General features: G+C 43.5%; 2 protein-coding genes and 1 long non-coding RNA gene across 3 annotated transcripts; 2 read left to right on the top strand and 1 right to left on the bottom strand.

The window, feature by feature from the left end:
• The first annotated feature begins 818 nt into the window (after window positions 1–818).
• On the top strand, window positions 819–5,900 carry cct7 (chaperonin containing TCP1, subunit 7 (eta)). Its single transcript, XM_062383749.1, has 12 exons — window positions 819–922; window positions 2,314–2,397; window positions 2,488–2,557; window positions 2,649–2,755; window positions 2,840–3,018; window positions 3,135–3,306; window positions 3,459–3,623; window positions 3,717–3,905; window positions 3,993–4,090; window positions 4,195–4,327; window positions 4,698–4,904; window positions 5,032–5,900. The coding sequence occupies exons 1-12, from the start codon at window positions 917–919 to the stop codon at window positions 5,257–5,259; spliced, it is 1,638 nt and encodes a 545-aa protein (XP_062239733.1). The 5' UTR covers window positions 819–916; the 3' UTR covers window positions 5,260–5,900.
• Window positions 5,389–20,299, bottom strand: hspa12b (heat shock protein 12B). The gene is made up of 14 exons (XM_062383748.1): window positions 19,919–20,299; window positions 18,283–18,346; window positions 17,841–17,923; window positions 17,285–17,409; window positions 17,010–17,196; window positions 16,649–16,753; window positions 16,272–16,388; window positions 14,362–14,539; window positions 11,101–11,187; window positions 9,922–10,026; window positions 9,583–9,841; window positions 9,332–9,435; window positions 8,589–8,779; window positions 5,389–8,514 (listed from the first exon to the last, which is right to left on the bottom strand). Exons 2-14 carry the CDS (start codon window positions 18,326–18,328, stop codon window positions 8,041–8,043), a joined length of 2,061 nt encoding a protein of 686 aa, XP_062239732.1. The 5' UTR covers window positions 18,329–18,346; window positions 19,919–20,299; the 3' UTR covers window positions 5,389–8,040.
• LOC133949769 (uncharacterized) lies at window positions 14,468–16,967 on the top strand. The gene is made up of 2 exons (XR_009920183.1): window positions 14,468–15,048; window positions 16,275–16,967. It is a non-coding gene; the product is annotated as an uncharacterized LOC133949769 (long non-coding RNA).
• Window positions 20,300–24,884: the final 4,585 nt, after the last annotated feature.

The raw sequence follows: 24,884 nt of genomic DNA, 5'->3' as shown, positions 1-24,884 counted from the left end.
ACCATATAATAAATAATTGTATAATTTTACAAAAAATATATGTAGTTAAATAAAACATTTCATCTCATCTTCTACCAATAGACAGTAAGGATCCTTGTCCATTTATGACTATGATTTATGACTTGTGTGTTTTCTAAATAAACTGTGTGTTCGGTTTCCAGCACATTATGCAAAGACTCGATTTGACATGTTAGTGGTCAGCGACATGAAAAACATGTTACATAACATCTGTGCATGTCTGTGCTTGTGTGCTGATGACAATTTTCTATACGCTAGAAAGCATTAGCATGGCACCACTGTTATGTCATATTGCTTCAAACAAACAACTGAACAACAATGATTTATTTATAATTTTAGAATAATTGAATGTCTATAAACCAGTCATCAAATAAATAGAATATTTTTTTTGCATTTTTTTCAGGCTTCAATGCCTGTAATGAAATATCACAATAACTGACTGCTTAATAAAATACACAGCAAAAGATTATCTTTAACCAACAATGATATCATGATCACTAAAATCCAGTTAACTATCTGACAATATAGCAATTTAATGTGTGTGTGTGTGTGTGTGTGAGTGTTTAGTAACTTTGACGTGTTCAGCATTAACTGAGTAGATAGACATTGTGTTAAATAAGTAATTGAAAAATAAAAGTTAAATTGACAAAAATGGTGTGTAACGACTATTATTTTTATATCATAATTCTTCAACAACAGAATCAGGCTGCACAATGGCAGCTGCATCACATTTAACTCTGTGCTTTTATAATATAATTGTTTTATAATATAGTTTTAGATCGATGCCTAAACTTCGCAGCGCGTTGGAGGTCTTGAACGCAGCCCTCTGCGTCCGTCTCTCCCGAAATGCATTGTGGGCCGCGGTGTCGGTGGAAAGCTTCTCGAAGGAACTGCAAAGATGATGGTGAGTGAGTTAGCATCCATGCTCCAGGCTAAAACTTCACCATCCGCGTCCATCGTGCGCCTTGTTTCCAATCATCCGCTCCAGAACCACTCTCTGTTTATCCGTTTACCCGTTAGCAGCCTCGGGATGCGGTTATTTTTTAGTGAAAACTCTTTATTTTCGTATTTAACAGCTAGCATGACTGCGTTAGCATCTCATGACTACCCGGTGTCAATGGGCGTAAACGATGCTAGCCGCCATGCCAGCTAACATGTCTGCAGCAAGTGTGTTTTAAAGAAAGAGCGTTGAGTCGGTTTATGTGCGAATAAGTACTCCACTAACCTATTAATATACTTTTCGATACCATAAGCTTGTAGCGCCTGCTGTTGGAGCAGCATTAGCTAGCGAGCGAGTTAGCTGTGAAGTTAACAGGCTATTGTTTGAATGGCTGCATTGGAAAACATTTGTTTTATTGTTTAATATGATAAATTATGAAACTTGAACGTGTTGCTGTGGCGGTCCCAGCTTCTCTGTTTTGACTGGAGCAGCCGCATCTCATGGTCGAATGTGGGAGGATGCTGAGAGGCAGACAAAGGCCTTGTCAACACTAAAGCTGTCTTTGTCATCAGTCATGTTAAAGTAGCCATGTGTAATAGAAGTCTTTTGAAGAGAAGCTGCCGCAGGGAATGGTAATGTTAGAAAACTGTAAACTCAGGGATTGACAGTGGGAAACAAAAGCACCACACCCATGCAGCAATGGTACCATCTTCATCTTGTGCATCTTCACCTTCTGATGCCTAAATATTTGTAGTGATGTGTAATACAATTCTGCTTTGTCGGACACTAACATCTATTATATGGCAACATTTATGGAAAGTATTTTACTTTAATGAAGCGTGATTGAATGCTTTTTAGATCTACACTTACTAATTTAGTTTTTAGTGTTGCATTGGATAATTTAACTAGTAACATTCCATTAATTTTCATTAAAACATCACTATTGTGAACATTATTATGAAATGATTCTATTGATACAGATTCATTCTGTTATGTGCTGCAGTGTCCCTTCCTTGTTGAACATGGGGAAGTTGAATAATGAGTAGCTTGAGAATGATCAGTGACAAGTGCTTGTGAAGCAAACTTTGATGAGTCAAGTATATTTTCATTTCTGGTGTTTTTCCATCCCAAGTTGGATCTTATATTGAATTAGAAATGGTATCAAAAAGTGTGCTGCTAGAAAATACATAGCTCGTTCATTCTGATGATAAAGCAAACATTGGCTCTGAAATCTTTTTTTCATAGTATTCGTTATATTGTTATTCTTGATGATATTCAAAAACTGTCGGCTCAGCTTCCTTGATCTCATCAGTTTATTTCTGACATTTAACTGTAAATGATTTGTCCCCCTGCAGCCCACACCTGTTATCCTGCTGAAGGAGGGGACAGACTCTTCTCAGGGCATTCCCCAGCTCATCAGTAACATCAATGCCTGCCAGGTCAGGAAACAATCTCTGCTCTCAATGATTAAGTGGATATCCATGTCCTGTCTGCATCAATGTTAAACTTTGTTTTCATTTTGACATCAGGTCATTTCTGAGGCTGTCAGGACCACCCTGGGGCCCAGAGGGATGGACAAACTGATGGTTGATGGCAGAGGTGGGGAAAGAAGACTGAATAATGAATGGATTACAGGAGTCATTTGGTTACAGTTCCCTTATACTTAATGTTTGAATGCTTTGTTTTCCAGGAAAGGCCACAATCTCTAACGATGGTGCCACCATCCTGAAACTGCTGGACGTGGTTCACCCTGCTGCCAAGACCCTGGTAGACATTGCCCGCTCCCAGGATGCTGAGGTGAGACATTTGCATATGTGTTTGGACAAGTAGAAGAAATTTTCCAACTGACACATACTTCGTTTCCTTTTCTACCACCCTCAGGTAGGAGACGGCACCACCTCCGTCACTCTCCTGGCTGCTGAGTTCCTGAAGCAGTTGAAGCCGTACGTTGAGGAGGGCCTCCACCCTCAGACCATTATCAGAGCGTTCCGCACCGCCACCAACCTCGCTGTTAACAAGATCAAGGAGATCGCTGTCCCTGTGAAGAAAGACGATAAGCAGTGAGTGCTTCATTTGTATTCACATGGCTGCCATGTATTACTTGAAATTTGATGTATCTTATGAGGAACAACATTTTGACATGTCATTCAGTTGTCGTTCTCCTTTTTCCTCTCAGAGAGCAGAGGCACTTGTTGGAGAAGTGTGCAGCCACAGCCATGAACTCCAAGCTCATTGCTGGTCAGAAGGACTTCTTCTCCAAGATGGTGGTGGACGCCGTCATGTCTCTGGATGTGCTGCTGTCTCTCAAGATGATTGGCATCAAGAAGGTCCAGGGAGGAGGCCTCGCGGTAAGTGTCTTAAGTTCATCACTTAAGTCTATGTCATGATGAGATTTTAAATAAAGCTTACATAACAAAAATAAGCTGTAAATCAGAATGCAGTTTCCTCTTCCTCCCTCTGTCTGGTATTCTCTAACTTTACTCTCTGTACTCGTGTACAGGATTCCCATTTGGTGGATGGGGTTGCGTTCAAGAAGACATTCTCCTATGCTGGGTTTGAGATGCAGCCCAAAAACTACGAGAATCCAAAGATCGCTTTGCTCAATGTGGAGCTGGAGCTGAAGGCAGAGAAGGAGAACGCCGAAGTCCGTGTGAAGAATGTGGAGGTATGAAGTTGACAACAACACATAATTACGTCAAACAACTACCCAAAAGGCTGTGTTTTATTCAATGGTGTCTCCCGTCTCCTATTTGTGCAGGACTACCAGGCCATTGTGGATGCAGAGTGGAACATCCTGTACGACAAACTGGAGAAGATCCATCTGTCAGGAGCCAAGGTGGTTTTGTCAAAGTTGCCGATTGGTGATGTGGCCACTCAGTACTTTGCTGACAGAGACCTGTTCTGTGCTGGCAGAGTGCAGGAGGAGGATCTGAAGAGGACCATGATGGTAGGACTTCCATAAAGATATAATTCTGATGTTGATGTGATAATTAGTTTGAATAATTCCTGACTGACTGTGTAATTTGACCTCCAGGCATGCGGGGGCTCCATTCAGACCTCAGTTAGCAGCATGACGGACGATGTCCTGGGACAGTGTGACATCTTTGAGGAGGTCCAGATTGGAGGAGAGAGGTAAGAAGGACCACTGCAGTTTTGTCTTCTTTTTTTTTTACAAAGCAACTTCAAATGACAACTCGTATCCCCACAGCTCACAACTATCCCGTCTGTGTCCACAGGTATAACATCTTCAAAGGATGCCCAAAGGCGAAGACTTGCACCATCATCCTGAGGGGCGGAGCGGAACAGTTCACAGAGGAGACAGAGAGATCTCTGCACGATGCCATCATGATCGTACGCAGAGCCATCAAGGTCAGTTGATGTGTGGAGACATTGTGATCGGGTTTTCCAGCAAGTGCAAGAAGGCTCAATATGAGAAGTGTTGGTTATATACAGCACTGTGTTACTGCTGAGCTCAACTGTATGACTTGTGTTATTTATATAGTCTGAAAAGCCACGTGCACCAAGTTTCAGAAAGAAATCTGCAACCACTGGCAAATCAAACAGCCCATTCCAAACATGCATGTTTAGAACAGGCACCGCTCTACCCTTTTTGTTACATTTGACTCTTGTATTGCTTTAAGTGAAGAACTATACTCATCCAGAAACTTAATCCACTTAAATATGTTGACCACTCTGCACACTGATGGCAATGAGCTGACTGTATTCAACCCGTTTCCAGAACGACTCCGTTGTTGCGGGTGGAGGAGCCATTGAGATGGAGTTGTCAAAGTACCTGCGGGATTATTCCAGGACCATCCCTGGAAAACAGCAGCTGTTGATCGGCGCGTACGCCAAGGCCCTGGAGATCATCCCCAGGCAGCTCTGTGACAACGCCGGCTTTGACGCCACCAACATCCTGAACAAACTGCGGGCCAAACACGCACAGGTAGGATGAAAAAACACGCTCACCTCCTCTTGCACGACACTGAGGAAAAGCACTTGTCATAAGCATTTAAAAAGTGTGCTTTCAGATGATTGTATTTATTGCTTCACCGTTCTTTCTATCCTGCTAGGGTGGCATGTGGTACGGCGTGGACATCAACAACGAGGACATAGCAGACAACTTTGTGGCCTGTGTCTGGGAGCCGTCCATCGTGCGGATCAACGCTCTGACAGCAGCGTCTGAGGCCGCCTGCCTCATCCTGTCAGTTGATGAGACGATCAAGAACCCCCGCAGCTCTATGGATGGACCTCCTGGTGGCGGCAGGGGCAGAGGTCGTGGTAGACCCCATGCTCACTAAGGCAGCAAGAAGAAAAACCCCATTTGAAACTGGCATTAAAATCTAAATGCAGGGAGACGGTTGAGGTACATTTAAACTAAGATTGTGTTAAATGTGTCTCTATGGGTTTGACCTGAATTTTGATTTGAATTCTAGATAAAATGAGGTTTTGTAACCAGTCGTACACGTTTGCGAATGACAGGTGTAGTGAAACAAGCCCAACGGGGGGAGAGAGAAGTTCATCCTTCAATTTCATGACAGATTCTTTGGCTGGGTCCAAGATGGCCGACTTCTCTTGTGTCCATCTGTAGATATTTTTTTTTGCCAAGCTTTGACTAGCTGTTAGACATTTAACGCACTGTCTGCTTCCACCTGTGGCCATGTTACTGGGAAATGATTGTGAAATACAAGAATAATATCGAATCCCCCCCGTTGGTTTTGAACAAACACACTCCTGTCCCTTCGAGGTCGGCTCTTCCTCTTTGACCTGAAGGAGCCATTCTGTCAGTTCTAATCTGGTTTGTTATTTTCTGTTACGTGACAACTGTGTAACATGAGAAATTGAGCACTGATGTAGTACAGTTCTGAACCATTCATTGTATGCGCTGTGGGAAACTATTTATTGGACCATTCTTATCAATAAATTCACAGCTGAAATCAAACTGTTGTCTGTAAAAGTGATTGGTCATTGTCGAAGGAAAGAAGCAGTAAATGTCACATTATTTTAATTTGATCTATTTAACGACAATGTCTCCTCTGTTCTCTCACTGGCTCCGTGCGTCTGCTTGTGCAATATCACAGCCTCGTGATTGGTTTTATATCTCAGTCATAAATCATAATGTTTACTACTCTTTCTGCACAGAGCAAAGTTTCGGTGGTCAGGCATGTGGAGAAGGGAGACGCAAACTAGTTGGTAGTAAAGGATTACAAATTAACCATTTGGTGCTATTTAATGGTGCTCAGAAGGAGCTACAGCAGTATATTCTATGGATTATCCTGACAAAATCATTGCATTTTTTTTGGAATTAGTGGTTCTTAGGTTTTGTTTTACTTTATTCATAACCATGGATACAGTTTATTAAAGCATACACAATATAGAGAGGTCTTTTTCTGACTTAGACTTGACAGGCTGATGTCTTCAGATCTGAAAAATACAAACCGACCAAACCATCCATATAGTTCTTCCACTTACAGCTGCATTAACCAATAACTGCACTGGAACTGAATTTACTTTAATGCAATAAGAACAGTGATCTTTACTCCCCCTGCTAATTCAGATTCTTGAGGTGTATGAAGAGGCAACTTATAAACATAATCGGGATGTGCACACAGTACAATGCATTCCCAGAAAATATTGATTGAGTTTGTTGCAGCAAAAATAATCTATATTAAAAAAAGGGATGACCTGAAATATCACTGACAAATGTTCAGACTCTATGAAAGTTGAAATGTAGCTGAGTCCTCCAGTGCTACATTCAGCTGGTTGGACATAATTTGGAAAGACACACCTCACAGCTGTAAAGGCACATCAGAGTTGGGGATCAGCCACGATGACCATCGGGTCCTTTGCTATCTCTGTTACTCATAATTAAAAATGATAAACTTTATTTTATATCACCTTTTTAATATATTACAAAGTGCCCTACAAAGAATAAAGAACACCAGGCAGACATAAGAAAAGAGGATAAAACAATGACCAGAGAAAAAAGAACAATTACATCGTTTTATATATAACTAAATAAAAGGGATTTACAAGAAACTACCGAATCCGGCCGTCAAACTTGGACAGGTTGTGAATTCCATAATGGAGGATCTCATAGATGATGCAGATAAATTCGAGGCCCCCGAGCTTGGTTTCATGTGTCGTGACAAAGGGACAAAGCTACTCATGTCAACGTGATATTCCAGTTTTACCTTTATAATTAGTATTCAATATTATTCACTTTAACAACGTGTGGTATTGAATGTGGATGGATGACATTATCCTTTTTTCTAATCTGCTCGTTCTGAGGTTTTGAAACAATAAAAATATCTTCAACCAACCGATGGAAAGTCACCAGGGGAGATCAGATAAACCCAAGTACAGTATGTTCAGCCTCACACATATAGGGTAACATCTGTCAGACATGCATGTGAAATTTCTAATGTAATATTTATTTTTAATACCCTGTTAGAGACACGTCCTACCTTCTACATGACTTCTGACAATTTCAGTTTTCCAATATTTTCAACTTGTAATTCAGTATCTTCACCACTAGGTGGTGCACAATCGCGCCAAAGAGACAAAGCTGCAGCTCAGGTAGTGGCATCAAAATCTCATATTTAGTATAGGAATAGGATTTAAATGAGGTATTATTTAGTGTATGAGAGAAAAGGCAGTTTACGTAAACGTTTATTTAATACGTATATGAGTGAGTGTCACTCCAGGTAGTTTATTCCTTCGGTTGAGTTCCTCCAGGCAACTGATTAATAAACGTCCACAGAGGCTGAAGTTCTCCCGCAGGTTGGATAATCTTACAGTACCTCACCTGTTCGTCTCACTCCAACTGAAGCAAGTAGGCAGACATTTTGGTTTTTAGAAAGCACGTCACTGTTGAGTTCAATATTCATTCTTTAGAAGTTCATGATGTTTTTTCTGCTCTAGTGGTTAAATGAAAAGCCTTAATGTCATGAGTCTCTAGTGCGAGTCCAAAGGTCCTCCACCCTCCCACAGTATACAGGGCCCACTCCCAAAGTACCGCTTTTTCTAAAATTATCATCCTTGAAATCAGCTACTTCCTTGTCCCCACTTCCTGCTCCTCCTCAGTTAGACAGGAAGTCTATGGAGGCCCGCACGGAGCGGTTCGACATGACGTCAGCGGCGGTCACTTTGATCTCCGTGTCCCCAAACTGCATGGTCGCTCTGATCTCCCTCCTCTCCTGGCCTCCTCCCCCTGCTCCCCCCACTGCGCCCGGCAGAGGCAACGGCTCCGGTAGGTCTAAAGTGATGGTGCCACATTTCCTGACGCCGGGGTCTGAGATGTACGTGATGTCGTCCACGGCGCTGCAGTAGATGTTGATGATGATCTTGCGTTGGCCCAGGCGAGCGGGCGTGTAGCTCCGCCGCACGACCTCGCCCAGAGCCACCGACTGGTCGAGGCAGACGAAGCGGTCGAAGATGTCGGTGCACCACTCGCGGCCGTCCTTGATGAGGAGTTTATCTCGAGGGTGGCGGCCCTCCACAAACCGGTTCAACACACCGACGCCGTAGGTCAAGGGGCATCGACGCACTCGGACCTGGGATAGAGAGGTCGTTAGAACGTGTGTTTACAGAGCTACTTCCACATTCACAGGTTTTCCAGAGCTCTCACCACAGTGGGATCCAGCCCAAAGAGCACGGCGCCCTTCAGTATGGTCAGGCCAACGTCATGGGGGATGATGATGCGGCACGTCCGCCCAAAAGCCTTCTGGATTGCTTTCTGCAGCATAGGTGACTCGGCGAAACCTCCAACGAGGAAGAGGAAACGCACGCCGTGTACCTCCGGCTTCACCATCAGCTCCTCTGTCAGAGGTACAGGGCAGGAGGCATATCTTCAAAATAAGACCACTTCATTGGATGCTGATTGTGTAAGTAAATGAGAAGCAAGAGTTGTGGTGCATAAATTGTACAATGATTTTGGATGTTTCTTGGGGAATCCACATAAGATAACATTATCCCCTTTAACCCTAACGATTGTCCGACTGTGCAGTTCTCCTCACTGTGTTCTTTTTTCTTTGAGTTCACTGTTTTGGTTTATGGCCCACAGCTGTAACTCGGTACATTCTAAACGGCGACCCATTGTGACGTCACCCATTGGTCTGTGAGCTGCCAAGTCTCAAGCTTGGCGTTTGGTAGACCTTTTTCTCATGGACCAATATAGAAACCAGTGAAGTCGCCCTCTGCTGGTCAGAGAAGATAAACAAGTCTATGGTTCATTCTCGCTCATTAACTTCACTTTCAGCAGCAGCAGGTCGATAGCTTCATCATCACAAGTGAAGCTTTAAGTGGGATAAACATGTCACACTTCCATTTCTGTGGGCATCTTCTTTAATTGTTTGTCCGTGTGTTTCTCACCAATGTGCTTTACAATGTTGACAATAGTGGGCTGGAAGAGCTCATTCATGGCCTCCTGCGTCAATCGCAGCATCCCCTGGGACGACCACTTCACTATGTTCATACTGACACACACACACAGAAGACAAAAGACAAATGCACAAAATCACTCCAGTGTTTGAACTGTTGGCAGATTCCTCTCACCTGGACTCAGAACACACTCTATCTCAAACACACACACACACACAGACGCAAACAAACACCACACTCACTTGCTCCTCCTCAGCGCGGCCTCCACACTGTGCCCTCTGTGCCTCTTGTAGTAATCTATGAAAGAAAAGGGCAGCGAGATGTTGAGGGCGTTGGCCCTGCCCGGCGTCGCCGTCCGCTTCCTCGCCTCGAATGCAATGGTGAGGTCCACCCAGGCGGCCGGACGCTTGGCCTTGAAGCTCTGGATGAAGTCCTCACCAAAGATCTGGCACAGCATGGCCTCGAAGGCCAGGTCCACGCCGACAGCCCCGTATGGACCACCTGGGAGAGAGAGGAGAGCATTGGAAACTGCTGGAAGTGCGGTGGTTTTTGTGTTTTAGTAGATTGCATTGAAAGGTTACCTGAGGCCTTGTAGAGCTCTTTGAGTGTGCCCTGTGGCTGCTCGATCTGGTGCACGGTCAGGTCGACTGTTCCTCCTCCGCAGTCTGCAACAATGTACCTGTCGCCTACAGACAGACAACACAAACACACCGATTTATTTCAGAAAATCAGTTCCTCTTGATTCGGATCATCAGTTTTAATCCACAGAAGGATAAAGCTGCTTCATGTTTGTGGAATGCTTCCAGTGTGTGTGTTTTCCCTCCAGTGGACATAAACAGCCTTCAGGCATGTGTGATTGCTGTGCTCCCTCTGAGTGTGTGTGTTTGGTTTGATACGATCAGCAGTGAGGCCGGGCTGCTTTATCCTGGTACGGCCGACCACACCCGGAACACAAGAGGGTTTAAATTCTTCATATGCGAGAAAAAGCAAGAATGAAAAAAAAGAAAAAAAATCAGGGATGGATGAGAGAAGAAAATAGAAGAGAGAAGGAGGAATAAAACAGGATTTGGATTCCTTCCGTTATTTACAGAGGGGAGGCAGAGAGCCCCATGAGTTTGGTTCTTCCTGTGTGTGTGTGTGTGTGTGTGTGTGTGTGTGTGTTTCTGTCTGTGTGTGTTTTTGTGTGTGTGGACAGGAAAGGGAGCAGTAAAGGTCAGCAGGGACACACCGTTCCTTGGAAGTTTGACTTGGTTAAAGTAAAAAAAAAAGGAAATTTGTGAATCTAGTAAACTAGACAGCTGTATTTGGTTGTGTGCAGATTTTTAGATACGTTCACAGGATCATGACTTCATTCTCATGATGTCTGGACCAACAAGAGCTTTTTTCCATTAGCTCTAGAGGACCTTTAAAAATAACTTTGCCATTCATTATATTGAAGTTGTTTTATTATGTTTAATAAATGTTTTTGTATAGTTTATTTGAATTTTTTTTTCATTATGAACGCTATTTTATAAAATTAGAAGCCATCCTGAACTCAGTAAGAACACAATTACTGGAGTAGAGAGAGGAGGTGATGCACAGGAGGATGAGGGTCAGTAGAAATATGAGAGTGGATGTGTCTGCTGGTCGTAGTCAGCCTACTGGGGTTAAAGGTCAAAATCATCAGTAAGTCCCTACGGCATGTGGGGTCTTTTTGTCTAAGATACACACACACACACACACACACACACATAGACACACACACACACACATGGCCTTACCAGTCTGCAGCTCTGACCAAAGCTCTCCGGTTCCGCTCTCAACCAGGAAGGTCCTGCTGTGTCTGGATCGCCTCAGCTGCTCCCTCGCTGTAACACACACACACACACACACACACACACACACACACACACACACACACACACACACACACACACACACACACACACACACACACCACACACCACACACACCACACACACACAAAAGGTGAAATTTAACTCAAATAATAACACTTGAGAAACTATTCATTGAAGCTGTTGATAAGAAGGATAAACATTTAATAACCAGACATTATTATCAACAGTGATTTGTGCTTCCTACTTATTTGTTAAGTTATATTATGTCATGATTGACAGCTGAGACTGACTCACAACTGGGGACCTCAATACTGCAGGTCCACTCGATGAATCAAAAGCACAAATTGACAACACCCACAACATCTCAGCTAAATATAACATGAGGAAGTGGCGACACGTCGTCCAACTTTATGCACAGTTTATAGTGTGAAATGTATAATTTAAAGGGTAAAGTCGTCATTTGAGGACAAGCTTGTTTGTGCCGCCCCCAAGTGGTCCAGAAAATCAGCCGTTGGAGCTTTAATGCTCAACAATGAGATTGAGATCTTCTGGAAAGAAAGTGAATCCAGTGGCTTTGCAGCAACAATTATCTGCTTAGACTTTTCACATTACATTCTTTGTTTTTCTGCATAAACATTGTAGTGTCAGACACTGAAGCTTGTTTTTAACCAATATTCAACACAGACAAAAAGAGAAACATCTTCATTTTCTACCTAATGAAGATCATGTGGACAGATCGTGTGGACAGAGGCTAATCAAAAGCAGAACACATTCAAACACATGTGAAAGAGACGCAGAATAACCGGACAGCCTGTTTGACAGAGCAGATGAATAGAAACGCCTCCGTACATGCAAGTGAAAGCACAAAACGAGACATAATGGTTCTGTTATGTGGAGTAATCATAGATCAAAGACGTGAGAGGAGAAGGGAGGAAATAAAAAACACAACTTCTCTCTTTGGACAAGGCTGCGAGCGAAGCTGCGGTCCTGATGTTGACGTGTGTGTTTGTGGGTTTCACAGTGTGGAGTGAAGTGTTTGTGTAGTGTAGGTAATAAGGGCTTTTGCTGCATTCCCTCAAACCCCATGAGAATGAACGAAAGAACGGAAGAACAGATTGACTGCATAGACTAAAACAGTAACCCATAAACCCTTCATGATGTAAGAGGTAATGTGTGTGTGTGTGTGTGTGCGTGCATGTGTGTACAATGTAAATAAAGCTGAACAAAGAACATCACAATGGTACATGCTTTGATTTCATTTGTGTGTGTGTGTGTGTGCGTGTGTGTGCAGGGTTGATGAATGGAACAAAAGTCTGGAAACCATTTACATGAAACAACCGAAAAGAGAGAAAGTGTGTGTGTGTGTGTCAGTGTGTGATTTTCTTAATGACTCCCCAATGCTATCTTTGGAGGAGAAATGAGGTGGAAGAAACAGCTAAAGATAGTAAAAACCATGACGGTGATGCCAAGTGTGTGAGACATGTCTGCGAGAGTGTGTGTGCCTGCGCGAGGCTGCATGTGTGTGTGTTAATGTCTTTATGTGTGTTTGCATTCTCCTTGATTGAAGAACAACGGGGCAAAAGAAAAGAAAAGTTGGGATAATAAAGAGAGAGAGAGCGAGAGAGAGAGAGAGAGAGAGACAGAGAGAGAGAGAGGGAGAGAGAGAGAGAGAGAGAGAGAGAGAGATGGAGGGAAAAGAAAAACAATGAAAGAGAGTGGAGGAGAGAGAGAATGACAGGCCAGGAGGGGGTGAGATCATAGTCTCACTGCACCTTGTTCCAATTACAATATCCTGTGTTCAGTGTGGGTCTCTTTGCATGTGCATGTCTTTGTGAGTGTGTGGGTGAGTGTGTGTGTGTGTGTGTGTGTTTGTGTGTGGGACTGGCTGCATATGTATAAGTGGTTCTGTGCAGGGGATTTTTGGACGGCGTGTTCACCACTGAATTATGCATCGGTCTCCTTCTCTCCCAGCTTCCAGTCCCTCTTTGTTCCTCTGCTGCACTTTCCTGCAGCTGAATTGTTTCTCTGCAGCTTCAGTGAACACTCACGACAAGATGTCTGACCCTTTCTTACGAAGCTTTTGTTGTAGAAAAGGGTTAGGGTTAGGGTTAGGGTAGGAATTTTCCATTTGAAAAGTATATTCAGTTAACCCACAGAGTGTTATCATCAGACTTTGCAGTTCTAGAGAAATCTTGATTGTCTTTAGCATAATTATTAACAACATTTGGTTTCTGACTCTAACCAGCGTCAGCAATGAATTGCCTCAACAACACCTCTGCAGTATTACGAGCGCATTGAAAACGGAGTGACGATTGTATCCATTGCAGACAAAAGCCAGATGTTAGTAGGTTTTTTGGAACAGTTGAAAAGGGACTTCAGATTTCCCAGGGAATAATTCATGGGTCTCGATAAGTATGTGTAGTTTGATGCGACTTGATTGGATTTAAGGGTTTGGGGCCAAAGTGGAGGTCTAAAAATGCATTTCTAGCGTTGATCTGTATCTGCTCAATGTGAAAAACACAACCGTGTATATAGGGATAATATGTCATTATTGTAATGTATTTACAGCCAAATTGTTCCTACAGTAAAACAAACATTTGCCATGTTGTAGAAAATACATGCCCGTACTTCCATGATACAGAAATAGTGATACATTAAAAGGTATAATTGTATCTGATGAAGTCAGATTCAAAGTTTCTTCCCCTACAGTATTAAGTTAATTGAATAGTTTCCCATGTAAATAATAAACCTCAGAGGCTCGTTACTGGTTTTTGCAGAATGTTTCTCCTTCATGTGAATTCCAGGGTCTGTTTCAAAACCGCTCTCCTCCTCTTTCTCCCAATGATATGTTTCCACCCCCCCCTCCTCATTCTTTAGTATTTTTATAGTCTGCTCAACATGACACATTTGGCCAGTCCAAAGTCATCTTTGTACAACTCTGCACACATGCACACGCACACACGCACATACGCACACACGCACGCACGCACAAGCACAAGCACACCAGCACAAACCACAACCCCCAAGTTAAACCAAACAACAACATTTCCAGGAACACACTGTGGTTTCATGCTTATGCTAATGACAAAGCACACAAGAGGACACACACACACACACACACACACACACACACACACACACACACACACACACACACACATACACACACTCTCTCTTCTCTACCTTGTCTGAAGCTGGAGTCAAAGGCCCGCGACCCGTCCATGTCAAGGCCGTTCATGATTGGCTGCAGGCTGAGGTCAAGCACCTGGTGGAGGCGTAGCTTGCGGCAGTAAATGGAAGCAGCCTCCGGTTCCAGAGCGATGAGGAGCTGCTCCGGACAGTCGGGGGACACAAGGCCGGCCTGTGGGGGGACAAGAGAGACACCGAGAGAGAAACTGAGAGAACAGAGCAAGAGAGAAACGAGTCAGACATATTGGGAAATGCCTCCATCATGCTTCTTCCAATGTTTGTAGTTATTGTTTAATAACGCAACTGCTCCCTGGTTCCTCAAGATCACAACTCACAAGATGCAGCTCAGTCATGAGAAGACACAAAACAATTGGAGGAAAAGCTGAAGCCGTCTCTGCTCTGTCTGTACTGTTTGACTGACTGGAATCCATCCATCCGTTATCTATACCATTTATCCTCCGAGGGTTGCGGGTGGAGCTGAAGCCAGTTGCAGCCGGCGGGAGGCGGGGCTCACCCTGGACAGGTCGCCAGCATATTGCAACATCGCCATACAGAGAGAAACAACCTAAGGACAATTTGGAGTCCCCAATTTATTAAATCCCAATCTGCAAACTCCAAGCAGGTGTTCTCTGGGCAAACTGGGATCCGTACCTGCAACCAACTTGCAGCGAGGCCTTACTGGTAACCACTGCATGACAGGTGTAAAGCTTAATGAAAATATAACACAGTATAAAACATAAGAAACGGTCGCTCAAAGTTGTGTATAAAGTAATACACAAGAGGACAGACAGAGGACTCCTGGAGTAAAGCACCCACATGCTTTAGGACAGCTGTACAACATAAACATATGGAGGAGCATAAACACAGGGTGAAAGGTGGAGAAGGGAGAGGAGAGGAGAGGAGAGGAGAGGAGAGGAGAGGAGAGGAGAGGAGAGGAGAGGAGAGGAGAGGAGAGGAGAGGAGAGGAGAGGAGGTACATGAGTTTTTAATTTTTTATTGTATTGGGAGTAAATTTGAGTGGCTGGAACGATGGGTTTGTATGTGTCTGTGTGTGTGTGTGTGTGTGCAGGGCGGGGGTCTGGACTCAGCTTCCTGTGTTTGTACGCCGGTCTCCCTCATTGTTCGCCTCCTGATGACATCAGCAGCAGGAAGTACACACACCCACGACGGCATTAAGCCAGGAGCCAGCTCAGGGCGTGTGTGTGTGTGTGCATACATATCTAGTGTGCATGTGAAAGTATGTATGCATTACACTATTAACGTATGCACCGGTGTGAGCGAATGGCAGACGGCTGATAACGGTTACGTGCAGCGAAAGAGAATAAGGAAAGCACGACATTAAGAGTCAAAGGTTGAGTCCAGTCTTTCCCATGAACGGTTACACACACACTGCACAGTTGGACTCACAATCACAGACACACACGTCGGCCCATTCTCATTGATGTGACTTACGATAGGACCCCCTGCATTCCTGTGTATGTACACACACTTCCTACAAGTCAATGTAATATGTGCAGGACATCAAGGAGGGATGTGTGTTTGTGTTTGTTAGTGTGTATGTGATTGTGTGTGGTTGTGTGTGTGTAGTAAGGGATCTTCCATGGGAACATAAATCAGACAACCTTTATCTTGATACACTAGCTTTCTTTCCAAATTCCTGTCATTCTTCCTCTTTCTCAAACACCCCCCCCCCCACACACACACACACAAACACAAAAATCTAATAATTTTCTATGATTTTGATGGAGACCATGAGATAAATTCTTTATCAAACATAGGAAAATAAAGATTCTTTCATGCCAGTTGTAATTGCCTTCATCTATGTACAGTATCTGTAAATGTGTGTGTGTGTATGTGTGTTTGTGTGTGTGTGTGTGTGTGTGTGTGTGTGTGTGTTTTGTTACCAGGTATGCAGCCTCTCTCATGAACTGTTTGGCAGGTTGTCTCCACACCGCGGGGACCGTGATCACCCATCTGATGTCCTCTCCCTCCAGCACTGATGAAGACTGGTCCTTCACCTCCTACAACAAACACACACCAACGGAAACATGTGTTTCTATTAAAACGTTAAAACAAAGCAACTAGAGCCAAACAGATTCTTGATTTAATCCAACCTCCATCTACTGTGTATATCGATTAAAATACAAGACGTTTCTTTGGCTGGTTTAAAGTCCTCTCAAAACCCGGTTTTATAAAGCAGATATGTGAGCATACACATACTGTATACAAACTGTGCACGATGGAGACTTTGTTTCTTCATTGAGCCGAGCTTTAAACTGACCTTCAGAGCATGTTCCCTGAAGAAGCGCAGGGCGTGAGCGAACACCTCGATGGCCCTGACCTTGCGTCCGCTGACCGCATCCAGCTCTGTCTCCATGGTGAGGTCCTGCATCAAACACAGACACAACTGCTGCAACACTACGGCAAGAAGACACCCACTCCCTGATACTTAGAGAAAAACTTAACAGCAGATAAACCATATTTTTTTAAAGTTTTTTTACTTCTGATTTTGCCGCTGTGATGGCTAAGTTGGTTAAGTTACTTTTTTATATCTTTGTTTTATAATATGTACATGCAAATTAAAAGCTTTTTGTCACTTTTACTGTTTACTTTTTTTCTCCCTTCAATTGTCTTTGTCTTACACTTGTGCTGTGGATCTTCATTTTAAATTTATCGAAGTAGAGCCAGTGCCGGGCCTCTTCTGGGTCCAGGTCGTGGTAGAAGTCCCGCGCCGCGAATCCAAAACTGTGGAACCGCAAATCAGGAGTCAGCAGCAAACACGTCGGGCTCTTCTGATTGGCCACCCCGGGGTCGCCGCCTTCCCAGCGCCTGCACAGATTGGAGGAAAAAAATCTGTTGAGAAAAGAAAGCACAGTAGAAGAGAATAGAAATGAAGAAAAAGCCCACAGAGTCTTACTTCATCATGTGTATGGCGTCTGAATCCTTTGTGAAGCTGAATGCATAGCCGCTGGAGGTCGTCCCGAAATCGATCGCCACCACGACGGAGAACGGGCAGGCCATCCTGGGTCTGACCTCCACCCTCTGAGAGAAGAAGAAGCAGATAGAAGAATTGTAATATTCACATTAAAAAAAAGTTCATATGCAGCCTCTTAAGACAAAAGCAGAATCTTAAAAGAAGGAAAAAGAAGTTCAAAAGCACGGCCATGGAACTAAAAATCCATTTTTTGTGGAACAAATTTTTCCTTTTCCTATTTTCTCCCTGTGTAAGTGTGCATGTATTTCTTTCCCCCAGACTGTAGCCTTCACGGAGCACTGGTTTCAAGTCTACACTTCACTCTAAACTGTGAGTGTAAGTGCTATTATAAACCACTAATAACAAGTTGAAGTGGATGTCGGTTTACAAGTCATGTTTAAGAGCTCTATATTAAGAAAAGTAAGGAGGAAGAGGAAAGGGTGTGTATCTGTGGCGAATGTGTGTGTGTGTGTGTGGGTGTGTGTGTGTGTTTAGTTACTGGTGAGGGTGAGGGCGTCAGGGGTGTGATGCTGCAGTCGATTCTCGCCGTGGCAGGCGACGAAGGGGCCGATAAATCATCACCTAGAAATGAATTGAGAACCATTATTGAACAGTCATCAACTTATACTGATACTAGCCTGTACCACTGTACACATGCAGACAACACCTTATTTTTTTACAGTGGAGATTAAACACACTTGACCTGAGGTGCTCCAGATGTGCGATTGAATATTTGTGATGAACTGGAATGAGTGGAATGTGACTGGAATCTGATGTGAGCATTTTTAAGTGGGAGAGGGACAAGGGAAGGTCAGCGTGTTCATACAAAGATAACGAACGAGGAGTGAGCCATTTTAACCAGGATGCCGAATTAATTTAGTGTTTGTGTGTGTGTGTGTGTGTGTGTGTGCGTGTGTGTGTATGTACAGTGTTTGTCTCACTCGGGATCTGCAGGCAGTTTGTGTCTGGCTGCACCACGTCAGCCATCTTTACAGGAGCCAGGGTCTGCAGAGAAACATAAACATAATGCAGATAAGATAATTGATACAGAAAACCCTACTTCATGGCGCTGTCGATGTAAATATAAAGTATTAAAACATAAAGGGACAGTTCTAGGGTAGAGAAAACAACAATTTGTACAATCTAGATGAAACACACTAGTGAATACATCAATATTATTATTTTATATATCTGCCAATAGATTCCTTTCACCTATATCTCACACACTGAATCTTTAAATATCAATTTGAACGTTGAGACATTCATTCTAATGAGTTGTAACCAATAACAATGGGATTATATGGAACATATACAGAAGTGACATGGAGAATGTGACATCTGAGCAATTAGAGGAGTTAATAAAATACTAAGTAAGCCGAATATCAATAATTTGAACACAAATTAATTGTTGCAATTTCATTCCATTGGGAATGGGTGTTATGTATATTTTCCAATTTGTACTCAAAAACAATGGCAGAAAATAAACATAGCATACCAGTCAGCGAACTGACATTAATCAGCAGAGCAGGGGAAGTGAATGAGACACACCCCAACAACAGCAACAGTAACTGTAGGTCACTTGTGGCTTGCAATGGGATGTTCATTTTTTTATATTTATATTAACTTGTACAGTAATGATATATGACACACACAGCAAAAAGTAAGAGCCACTTACATGTATACATTTTAAGGTAAAGACGATTTTGAAATTTGGTCAAGTTTAGGTAAGAAGTCAAATAAGTAAAGGTTATCTTCTCCAGGAAATCAATGTAATGTCCTCATGGAGACACAACTGTGCGTGTGTGTGTGTGTGTGAGTGTGTGTGTGTGTGTGTGTAGTGAATTGCAGCGCCGGGAATCATTGGATCACAGAGTCGATGATCTGAGCCAAAAGCAAACTGAACGGATGAGTGCAATGAAACAAGGATGTGTTTGTTTAAATCTGATTGTGTGTGTGTGTGTGTGTGTGTGTTTGTGTGTGAAAGAGGGAGACAGAGAGATACCATAAGTTAGTTTGACATTCAAGCATATGCCTAAAACATCTGAATATATCGTGTGCTTGTGCATGTTTCCAGCCGCCGTCCTTGCACTTTGATGATAAAACCAGAAGATGAAACTCCACATCTCCCTCACATTCTTTTTTTCTCTCTCCTTCTCCCTGCTTTTTACTCTCTCATCCCCCTCATCTCTTTCAACCCTTCGTTCAAAGAACCCCCCCCATCGCCCTGCAGTCTCTACCTTTGTCTCCCTCTCTCAGGCGCACAAGCGGAGTTTTGCGAGGGATCAGCAGAACAAGCAGCTCAAACTCCCCTGAGATGTTTCATTGGGCACAGACTGTGCAACACGCTTCACTTTTACGCACCATTAACAATGGAGCCCTGTCACTTTCAAGTATGTGGAGAGGTTTTGTGCACTTTAGATTAACTGTTGCACATTTGTCTATGAACTTTTTACCAAAATATTACAAAAGGACAATTCAAAAGACTGCAGGCAATACAGGACACTATAATAAGAGCGAGCAACATCCAATACAAAGCATTACTTTTAAGTGCATTTCCTTCTTTTAATGTTAACTCACCTCTTTGGAAGCAGTTGCAACACTATGCCCTTTTTCCTTGTATGCTTCTCGAAAAGTGTGTCCCAAACTCTTGCAGTCTGAAGTTTGGAATCCGCCTCCAGGCTGGAGATGAAGAGGAAAAGGAAGAGTGGTAGGGATACAAAAGGATGCTTTTGTAGAAACCCCCCCTTGTTGAAAATGTGAGACGCCTAAGGTCACTTGCAGGCAGATCTCCCAAAGTTGGAAGTTCAGAACCAGAGGGATGATCACGATGAGAAGAGCCAAGCTCTAGCCCCGAGGAAAGAAATAATGTCCCTCTGGTTTATCTGGGTTAAAGTCCTTGTTTTTGCTAATGGAGCTCGATGTGGAGCTCTGCTTCCCTGCAGCCAAGCGCAGCGTCTCTGCGCTCCGCACAGGAATGTCAGAGAAAAGTGGTGACACATACACACACACACCAGTTGCATTAGAGGGAGGGCTGTGGCAGCGTATGGGGGGATGCTGGGGATTTACCTCACTGGGATATTGCTGTGTGTATGAGGGTGGAGTAATCTTGAGTGTGTCCCGTTTAAGTAATCTTAGCCCCTCTTTCCCCTCCCTCCCTTCCCCTCCCTGCATATCTATCCTTCCTCTGTTTAATTGGCTCTTCCTCTCTTCCTCCACTGCTTCTCCTTTCATCTCATCCTCTCTTTTTCAAAAGCTTCATTTCTGTCATTGTCTGAGGGTTATTTCACGCTGCCCTTTAAACCATTGCACATGATTAATGCACGACTTTCCAACTTTGGAGACAAAGGCAGGAAACGACCAGGTGTTTGGGTCAAACTGACACAGATACGATCACACAGAGGGGAAGACGACAGGTGACTAGCTCCACATGTGTCCGTTTACAGTTTAAAGGAGTTTAACATGTCCGAAATATTTGTCTTGCCGGGAGTTCGACGAGAGGAAGGATGTGATGCTGATATGCAACCACTTGATATGAAGACTGGAAATGGGGAGGGGGGGGGGGGGGGTAAACTAGCCTGGCTTCATCTAGCGTCAGCAGCTCAGCCTTGAACATCTTGGCCAGAAAACAAATATGTGTTTTTACTAAAATGTCATACTATATTGCCTTAATGAGAATGATATATTAAACCTTAATGCGTAGATAATTGCGTTTGCTGCGCTCTCTCCTGATGTCTGAAAAGTGTTTTCTTATGTTCCGAGTGTGTCCATTGGTGTGTGTGGATCTTGGAGTTGGCATCAACACTGCAGGGATCTGATTTCTCCCCACCTAGAGCAGTGATTGAAAGCACACATTAACCCCCAGTGCTAGTAACACACACACACACGAACACACACACACACACACATGCACGCAAGCTAACTGGCCCCAATCCCAATGGGTAAAGGAAGTCAGACCTCTTGAGTATATAGAAAAAGGGCCCCTGGTATATACACACACTAGTCCACATACACTCAGTCTCCTTGTCCTGTCAGATTTCCAAATCAAATTAGTGTGTGTCTACGTGTGTGTGTGTGTGTGTCTGGAAGGCATTACCTGGCATGTCTCCCCTTTCTGCCCCAAAACCAAGAGGCCCCATATGGATCCTGCCATCACCTCTCTGTCTTTTTTCATTCTCCCTCTTTCTTTCTCTTTATTGGCTCGTTTATTGTTCTCGTACATCCGTCCCTCTTCCCTCTTTTACGAGCAATTCTTCCTTCTAATGTCTCCTGCACGTTTTACCTGTTTGATATGACACCTTGCTTGCACTGGCCGCTATCGGTGTCTTTTTCTCTGTCACCTCAGATAGACCGAATAATGACCCATGACCAGGACCGCTACAGAGACGCAACCTCGCCCTCCTCCTCAGAGGTCCAGACGCAGGAAGCCTGATGAAGGAAGTGATGGAGTCAGGTGACAGGAAGGAACCCCTGGGCTGCATTCCTCTCATGAATTCCACATTATCTCTCGGACCTCGAGCAACGGAAACCCACACATGCACACACACACACACGTGCACACACACACACAGTGCAGGAGTCCCTGTTCTTCCTTCAGCTCCTCTAAATAGCTGGGGCCTGAGAGAAAACCTGATGCTAGAAGCATCACGTGCTTCTCTGTCACTGATGATGATCTTGTTTATAGCTTTTCCTCAGGGGTAACCATTAATATACCAATGACCAGCTGTTGTGGAGTCATATTTATGTGCAGAATGAGTTTTGTGATTGACAGAACTATCTCAGCTCAAGGTCTGCACCATTCTGGAGCTTTTCACCACGTCACATTGTCTTTTATCCGTGTTTGCTCAAATTTCCTGCACACATTTTTTGGAGAGCAGTTGAAGACTCAAGGTCTATCAGTTTTGATCCGTAGACAAAGCAAGGGTGAGATGTTCGAAAGCTGTTCTTAAACAAAAAGCAACTAAATGAATCTTGAGTCAACCAAGCATGATTTGTCCAGCATGAGATTTATGATCCCTTGTGCATGTCAAGAACGGATAGATGTTGTGCACATTTCATTTTCTGCAATCAGAGTCAATAATGGTCACAAATATTCAGACTTATACTGCAATAGTTTAGTAACAGTTATACAACTGTTTCTGCAATAAATCTCCTTGTACAAATATTGCGTGACTTTTATTTCCACCATTTGTCAAGCAGACAAGAGGCCCAGAGTCTGAACGTTTCAGGGTCACACTGTAAAAAAACAACAACACACAAGTGGGAACCATTAAAGGTTGAAATGTCTGCATGTACCGTGTGACCCGTTGTTTTCTTAAACGTTTCTGGAACAAACGTGTAGCCAGGATATATTCCGCTTCTTGCTGAGCGTTGACAGCGCCTCAATTGTGACTGTTAACACGACCACGGACTATGAGCACTTGGATCGTGCAGGAGATTGTGCAGAAAATAATAAAGGCAACATTGTACCTTTGAGTGCATATGTGTATGCTAATGCACCACTTCCTGTTCCTGTGCACGTGAGAGTGTCCCTCAGTGTTGGCATATTCATGTGCACGTGTGTGTGTTATATCGGACAAACTCACTGGTGTAGCCTGGGGTGGGGATCCAGGGCCACAGGAAAGGCTGGGGTAGAAGATACACATACACAGTCACACATAGGTTTGTGTGCAGCTATCCTTATTAGGAATTTGCATTGACTATGCATTCGCTGCCTAACCAAAACCATTGGTTCAATCCCAAACTCCCCGATTCCATGAGCCAAAGTGTGTGTGTGTGAATGAGTGAAAGGCAAAACTGTACTGTAAAGTTTGTTGGGGCGGGACGTGGGTCAACATGAGATGTTTACTCGGAGGAAAACACACAAACACTAATGTCACATCCCCCTGACATGAAGTCTGGACTATTGTGCAATGAACAGGAAAGGGGGGCAAGAGGAGAAAGAGGAAGGGAATTTATGATTTACGATTGAGCGGCAGAGACGGATTGTGAAATTTAAAGCATAGGGGGAGAGAGGGACAGATAGAGAAGAGGAGGGAGGGAGGAAGGTTTAATGTAACAGCAGTGTGGAGAAGAGAAGTGGTGGAAAAGAGTTGAAGAGGAGCACTTCTTTATGTCCGTAGCTGGAGAGTGAGTGTGGAAATAATTGCGTGAACGCACTATATCACAGTGCATTCTCGTGGCTCTATATGTGGGAGTGGGCCTTCTACTGTGGGCACCTGAGGTTGTTATCAAGTGGAGATTGATGATAACGGCCTCAGACATGTGAACTGAGAAGAAAACTCCATTTGAAGTCTCACCGCAGCGTTTAAGAAACATATTTTGGCTTCTGTTTGGATGTGTGAGTTTAGATGTGTAATCACAATGAAACAAGCCCTTCCTGCCGCCTTGTATGAGTTTCCAGAGGAGAGGTATCACAGGTCACTATGGATAAATCATCTGCAGACATACATCTGACCTGACTCTCTGAGAAACATCTGCCGCTCGTCATCTCATCTCATTCCCATGCATCTTGCACCCAGGTGGGACTTCGCAGAAAATCATTTAGCATGTTGGAAATCTGTTACAGTGATGATTTATGGCGACTGTTCCCTTCCGTGTTCACAAAAACAGTGGTTTAATGCAACATATACACACAAGAATATGCATTACAGTCACTTTTTGCTGTGGCCATTGAGCATACAGCACTGCTCCTCTATTGTAGTAGAGTATTTTATTTGGTCTCAGGCTAACCCTTGGCTTTAGTTACAGAACTTAGATCCACATTCACAGCACAATAGCCACGATTCTGCTGGTGGACACACTGTGAGCTACAGTTGCCCTCTGCTGTCTTTTTATGGTGATGCACCCTCTTATTGTGCCATCTTAAACAGCTGGCTGAAAGTGTCAAATCCTTTCTGGTTTTCTGAAAGGCAAGAGGACCTTGAGAGATGATGGCTGGGTTAATGCTGGCAAAAGCTATACTCAGGCACTGTTCATGTCACTTCAGTGAAGATGAGCAGGCCGCAGAGCGCAGAAGATGACTGAGGTTAGAGGATGCTGCAATTCAGCTTCAGAAAAGAAGTGGTCAATAAATTCAGTTTCCAGTTTCGCATATTCCAGAGTGCCATTTTGGTTTGAAAGTTTCTTCTTCTCTTCATTCATTCTGTTCTCCATCGACAATTCTTTATTCGCATAAAAAGCAGCTTTCAGATTGTCCCTTGTGCTCAACCAATAGATTAATTCTTTCTCGTAAACTGCTTTGCTCTATTTTCTCGAGGATCTTTGATAATTATTATGCACTAGTGAATGGCATGCACTGCCGCACTGCCACACTGATTTCCTCTTTGTAAAATTGGGGATGCATGATAATGCTTGCTTTTCACTTGTATGGTGTCATGTGATGCCGCATCAATAACATATTCAAACTTAATTTTCTGCAGTAAGACCAATCGAATACGCTTCTGAATACGTTGTGTTTTATAGCTAATTAGGATACTACATTCCTGGCAGTTTACAATCTAATATAATGCATTATACTGGTGGCATTTCCAGACTTATAGAAGCA

Source organism: Platichthys flesus, chromosome 24 (genome assembly GCF_949316205.1).
Source record: "Platichthys flesus chromosome 24, fPlaFle2.1, whole genome shotgun sequence".
Lineage (NCBI taxonomy): Eukaryota > Metazoa > Chordata > Actinopteri > Pleuronectiformes > Pleuronectidae > Platichthys > Platichthys flesus.
The sequence above is the reverse complement of the archived record's forward strand: the minus strand, read 5'-3'. Positions and strand labels throughout refer to the sequence as shown.